Source organism: Manihot esculenta, chromosome 18, assembly GCF_001659605.2.
Source record: "Manihot esculenta cultivar AM560-2 chromosome 18, M.esculenta_v8, whole genome shotgun sequence".
Taxonomy (NCBI): domain Eukaryota; kingdom Viridiplantae; phylum Streptophyta; class Magnoliopsida; order Malpighiales; family Euphorbiaceae; genus Manihot; species Manihot esculenta.
This window is the reverse complement of record NC_035178.2, coordinates 10971094-10977864: the sequence shown is the minus strand read 5'-3', so window position 1 is coordinate 10977864 and position 6771 is coordinate 10971094. Positions and strand designations below refer to the sequence as shown.

Sequence of the window (6771 nt, the reverse complement as noted above, 5' to 3'; positions counted from 1 at the left end):
ATTGTGATTCGCTAGTATCTCGGGTGGCTCCACCTCGTCTCACATGGGTAGCCCTTTCCTTGGAGTTCCACTAGCTCTGCACAATTTTTCTGACCCAGGGTGGCTTTGATATCAATTGAAATAGTCCAACCCAAACTGACTTAAATAACTTTTTGGACCTACTTTTCACTTGATCCAAAATAGTTAATCCAAGTTATTTAGTAGTATTAAACCAGACTTTATATATTACCAATTGAATTAGTAATTTGCTGATGAGGGATGTTTTCCCACATCAAGCAGTTGAATATCACAGCAACCACCTGAAGCGACGACCTAAAGTAAGGCCGAGTACATATTTAACGAGATGACCACCTGGCCAGCATAATAGTTAATGATGACGACCAGGTGGTCAAGCAAGACGAGGCCGAGTACTTGTTCAACGATACGACCATCTGGTCGACCTAATAGTTCATGATGACAAACAGGTGGTAAGGCAAGATGACCATCCAAAGAAAAAGATACAACCTGGCCCAAACGACTAGAGAAGACAATCTGAGACGTGGTGTAAACCTGGACGATCTGGCAACTTAGTGAATGACATAATGATGACCAGTCCGACGTGATAAGCAAATGGAGTCAGTGGGACGACCTGACAAGCAAATGGTCGGACCAATGACCAAGCAGTCGAAGAGACGACCTGATAAGTAAATGGTCGGACTAACGACCAAGCAGTCAATAAAATGACTAGATAAGTAAATGGTCAGACCACTTTGTGGACAGTGCATACCCTGATGACCGGTGTAACAACCTGATTAAATCCAAGAGATTTTATTGTTTTAGATGATAATACATATTAGAATATATTTAATAGCAAGTTAATTTTGATCTTGACCGTAGAAACTGAATTATATATTTTTTTTAAATATCAAGATTCAATATTAGAATTTTAAAAAATAGGAGTAAACTTTATATTTAATTAAATTAAAGGAACTAAACTACAGTTTATATGCTAAAAATATAAAATATCTGCCACGAACTTAGCCATGGATTTTATTTCATTCAATAAAATTATTTTCTTACATTCCTCAGCTTTTTTTTTTCCCAACAAGAGAGTGGGGTAAGAATGTTGAGTTATTGAAGCTGTGCGTTAATTTGGATAAGTTGCTGCTGTTCGTTTTGGGTGTGTTGTACTTCTGTGTGTTAGCCTTGGCGGGAAATTAATTTCTCTTTCCTTCAGCTTGTATATAATCCATGTAACCTTATTAGAAACTAAAATGACAACATTACCCCCATTTATATATACATGATGGCGGAAAATTTTCATTTTCCGATTCGGAAGAGGAGACTGAAGCATAGAAATCAGAATCCTATTTGGACCTGAAATCTCTTTTCTTGAAGGTTTTCCTTCTCCTGACAGTCTGTCTCTCTCTATTTATACATATTAATCGGTACCACTCTACATTCCAATCTTCGAAACAAGACTTCGACTAGATTATTTCCATGTTTTCAGTGCTCAAGCATCCATGAAAGATCAACTTTTCGTAGCCAACCAATCTGACAAGAAGCGGAATCACCGTTACATCATCGATGTTCAAGAAAACAACGTTGTTTCCACCGAGTTAACCCTTCATTGCGGGTTTCCAAGCATGATCAAGAAACCTAGAACCACCCCAATCAGTTCATCATCCTTCCTTCACAGTTCTATCATTGTTTCAACTCGGCCAGCAAAGGAGAAAGTTTCCACTAAACTAAAACTGTTCGATGAAACTTTGGTCGCTGATCATGATGCTTCTGCAACAAGAAAGGAACCTGATGGAGTATCCAAAGAGTCCTCAGAATTGAAAACGTTGGCTCGAGATACTGCAAACAAGAGGATTTACAGTCCTGAAGAGGAGAGAAAGATGAGGCTGAAGCATCCTGTTTGGACCAAACTGGTGCTTTATGATCCATGGAAGATTAAGAAGAGGCTAACTGGTAGTGATCTTGGTAATCATTGCAGACTGTTGGTGGCATCAGCTTTAGTCAAGAATCATATTTTTCCATTTATGGGCAGTGAAATGGTTGAGAAGATCAGGGGAGAAGGTGCTGAATTTTGCTTTTGGGATTGTGATACAAACATCGGGCTGAATCTGGTTTTAAAGTATTGGCATACATCAAAGAGTTACATCTTCAACAAAGGGTGGCAGAATAATTTTGTGAAGAGAAGACACTTGGTTGAAGGAGATTTGATTGGGATTTATTGGGATTTTACAAAGAAAATATTCAATTTTGCTGTGCTTGAGAGAGCTTGTGAGGTCTATCCATGAATTTGTAGCAGATTATTAGAAGGATATATTTAGGAATTTATTAACATTTTCATTTGCTTTTCTCAATATATATATTTTGATCCATGTAGTCAGATTAGTTAACAGAAAATTTATTAACATTTTCATTTGTATTTCTCATAAACACAGATTTTCAGCAGCTAAACGAATTTGTTTTAAAACCCGGCCCATGAATTTGGTATTCAAAACAACACACCAAGCCTCAACCTACTTGGTCTTCAAGGCTCTTTTAGTTCTAATTTCTGGGTTTTCATAAGTAAATATCTATTTATAAAAAAATAAATAAATAAATAAATAAAATGGAAGCAAATTTTTATTATTTAATTCAAAAAGAAAATCCAAGAAAACATCACCTTCAAGCATAAAAATCAGTCTCCTAATTGGAATTTATTAGAATTCAATCAAGAAATTATTCTATTTTTCTATACTTGAGATAATTTATGTAAAATTTGCTCGAGAAATTAAATCAAAATTTATTGTCATAGCATGATTTTGGGGTCTCCATAAGCCCCTATGATATTATCTTAAATGGTTTGGGAAGGAATAAAATTCGTCTGATCATGTGAAATTAAAAATTTCATCTAAGGTTTTAAACAATTAACTAACGCTTTTGACAGTACTTGATATAGAAAATTGCACAGAGTGACCTACTAAATCCCAATGGTGTTGGTAAAAGATACCCGAAAACCCATTCGGGTCTGATGCTTTAAGGCCCCCTAAGTCTAAAGTTGCTTTCCTGATTTCTTCATCAGTAACATCGGCCAAAAGATTTATGTTTATTTCATCAGTGACAAGTCTAGGGAGGAGACTGATCACCTCTTTGTACTCCTTATTGAGTACCAGATTTAGTGTAAAGTTTCCTGAAGAAACCCATGATTTCCTGATGAATCTCTTCTGCTGATTCCAACCAAGACCCATCCAAGCTTTTCAGTTTGATAATAGCATTGATGTTGAATGGTTGACAAGTGAAAGAATTTTGCATTCCGACCTCCTTCCATGAGCTAAGAAATTCTAGAACGCTGTTTCCAGCGACTCTCCTCCCATTTACCGAGCTCTTGCAACCGAGTTATTGCAGCCTCTTCAGAACTTTTATTGTTTTCCTGGAAAGGATTATTATACAAATTCTCCAAATATAACTTTAATTTATCAATCCTCAGATGCAAATTATTACTATATATGCTTAATAAAAATTCTCCAGAAAAACTTACAAAATTAGGTGTCCTCAAGATTCAACATAGCTCAAAGTTCAAGTATCCTGCAAATCTGCAAACAGAACCCACATCAACCAATACTAAGGAAACACCTGTCATTACAAAAAACTCTCCTACCACAATCTTGGAGCCTTGGCCTTCTATTTTCCTTTTTGCATTTTGTATTTTGTTTTGTGTATATACACGCTTGGTGGGAAATTTTAGTTATCCCATTCAAAAAAGGAAATCCAAAGAAAAAAAAATAATCTTCCATAATAGAAATCAGTTTCCTACTTGGATATGAAATCCCATTTCTTAAAGGTTAACACTCTGTGTCTCTCTATATATACATAGATACATGCATTAATTGCAACCCACTGTCTCTGCATGCAAATTTTCATTATCTGATTCAAAAAAGAAAACCCGAGAAAACATCGCCTTCAAGCATAAACATCAGTCTCCTTCCATTCTCTCTCTACATATCTCATTCCATTCTCACAATCAATTAAGATTTCCAGAATGGAGAAACAACACCTCAAGTCCTATGATTATTTCTATGTTTCCAGTGCTCAAAAACCCATGAAAGATCAACTTCTCGCAGCCGACCAATTTGACAAGAAGCGGAATCACCGTCAAATCATCGACAATCAAGAAAACAGCCATGTTTCCACCGAGTTAACCCTTTCTTGCTGGTTTCCAAACATGATCAAGAAACCTAGAACCACCCGAATCAGTTCATCATTCTCCCTTCACATTTCTATCGTTGATTCAACTCGCGCAGGGAAGAAGGAGGTTTCCACTCAACTAAAACTGTTTGATGAAACTTGGGTCGCTGATCATGATGCCTCTGCAACAAGAAAGGAGCCTGATGGAGTATCCAAAGAGTCCTCAGAATTGAAACCGTTGGCTCGAGATACTGCAAATCAGATAATTTACAGTCCTGAAGAGGAAAGAAAGATGAGGCTGAAGCATCCTGTTTGGACCAAACTGGTGCTTTATGATCCATGGAAGATTAAGAAGAGGCTAACTGGTAGTGATCTTGGTAATCTTTGCAGACTGTTGGTGGCATCAGCTTTAGTCAAGGATCATATTTTGCCATTTATGAGCAGTGAAACTCTTCAGAAGATCAGAGGAGAAGGTGCTGAATTTTGCTTCTGGGATTTTGATACAAAGACAGAGTTGAATGTGGCTTTGAAGTACTGGCATACATCAAAGAGTTACATCTTCAACAAAGGGTGGCTGAATAATTTCGTGAAGAGAAGGAATTTAGTTGAAGGAGATCTTATTGGGATTTATTGGGATTCAAGAGAGAAAATATTCAACTTTTCTGTACTTGAGAGAGCTTATGAGGTCTATCCCTGAATATTTAGTAGGTCTATAATGAATATTTAGTAGATTATTATTAGTAGAATATATTCAGATTTTTTTTTTTTTTTTTTTGAAATGGAATTAAGGGAGCAGAATCTGAAAGATTTATTTAAATGTATTTATCACTAAATTTAGATTTATTCAGATACACTTATCATAATGATTTATTCACATTTTACTTTGTATTTTTCAATTATTTGGTTTCTTAATAATAACTGTGCAAGTATTATTATTTTTTCACTTAGTTAACCATCTAATTAATTATACTTGACAAAATACAATCTCAATTTCATTTAATAAATAAAGGGTATAAAAATATACAATTTTTTCAAAAAATAATCAATTTAAGTATGTATTTTTAAATTTTTACTAATTATACTGACACTTAAAAATACCTTAATTCACTGTGAAGATGCCACATCCTTTTCCTTTTTAAAGACAAACCATATTTTTTTTCTTTTTAAAGACAAAATAGTCACGATCATATCTTGAAATTTTTATTAAAATTTTTATATATAAATTTATTAATAAATTTTATTTTTTAAATTAAAATTAAATAATAAAAAATAAATTATTTCATTAAAAAATATTTTTTATAAAAAATTTTTTCACAGACATATAAGTTATTTTCTGCAAATTAAAATAATACTAGTTTGTATTTAACCAATTCAATACAATGATTCACAATTGGTTCGATATTTGGTTTTTATATATGGATATCTATTGTGATATGAGCATATAAATTGGTTGCTGACATTTTTTTATATATATTTATTTTTTTATTAATATAATAATTTGTAATTAAAGTTACAAAATATGATCCATTAAGATAATAATAAAAAATTAATTTACCATACATTATATGTAAAATATTAAAATTAATAATAAAATTAAAATATTAATAAGTTTGAATTTGAAGAAGATATAAATATTGGGTACTAATAGGCTACATAAGGATTCGGTCTTCTCTCTTATCACTATTTATCCCTTATCATTGTGAAGGTAAATATCTCAAAATTTATTCATAGAAAAACTCAAACTCGATACTCACATGCTTCTTATATTTTTAGGGAATGAAAAAAAATTAATTTGACAAGTTATCCTTGATTGATATTAAAATATTAAATTACCTACTATTTTAAAATAATAAAACTCTTAAATTTTGTAAAATATAACACCAATTACTAATATATATAATTTTAAAAAATCTGAAAAAAAAATATATTTATAGTAAACAAATCATTTTAAATGAAAAAAGATGTAGAAGGATATGATCGACCATCAGGCCGACCATTTGTCTATCAAGACGATCACCTGAAGCGATAACCTAAAGTAAGATCGAGTACTTGCTTAGTGAAACGACTACGCGATTGATACAATAGTTAATCATGATGACCAGATGGTCAGGCAACATGAGCCGAGTATTTGTTCAGTGAGACGACTACTTGGCCAACCTAATAGTTCATCATGATGATAAGGTGGACAGGCAATACGACCATACAAAGAGAAGAATACAACCAGGTCCAAACAACTAGACAAGACAACTTGAGATGAGATGTAAACCTGGATGATCTGGCGACTTAGTGAATGACCTAATGATGACTAGTCTGACTTGATAAGCAAATGGAGTCGATAGGACGACCTAATAAGCAAATGGTCAGACCAATGACCAAGCAGTCAAAGGGACGACTTGATAAGCAAATGCTTGGACCAACAACCAAGCAGTCGGAGGGACGACCTGATAAACAAATGGGGGGTCCAATGACTAAATGATCGGACAACTTTGTAGACAGTGCATTGCTTGATGACCGGCATAATAACCTGATTAAACGACATTATATTATTCTACACTTATATTATTCTTGTAAAAAGACACAATTTAGTTTAGCTTCCATTCTTTAAAGATTTTA

At 33.6% G+C, this 6771-nt stretch overlaps 1 protein-coding gene across 1 annotated transcript; it reads left to right on the top strand.

The window, feature by feature from the left end:
• The first annotated feature begins 1502 nt into the window (after positions 1 to 1502).
• On the top strand, positions 1503 to 2285 carry LOC110606208 (putative B3 domain-containing protein At1g78640). The gene has a single exon (XM_021744965.1). The coding sequence runs from the start codon at positions 1503 to 1505 to the stop codon at positions 2283 to 2285; it is 783 nt and encodes a 260-aa protein (XP_021600657.1).
• Positions 2286 to 6771: the final 4486 nt, after the last annotated feature.

Bases quoted from the DNA above. Each gene is read 5' to 3' on its own strand.
- LOC110606208 (XM_021744965.1), top strand. From the start codon at position 1,503: ATGAAAGATCAACTTTTCGTAGCCAACCAATCTGACAAGAAGCGGAAT.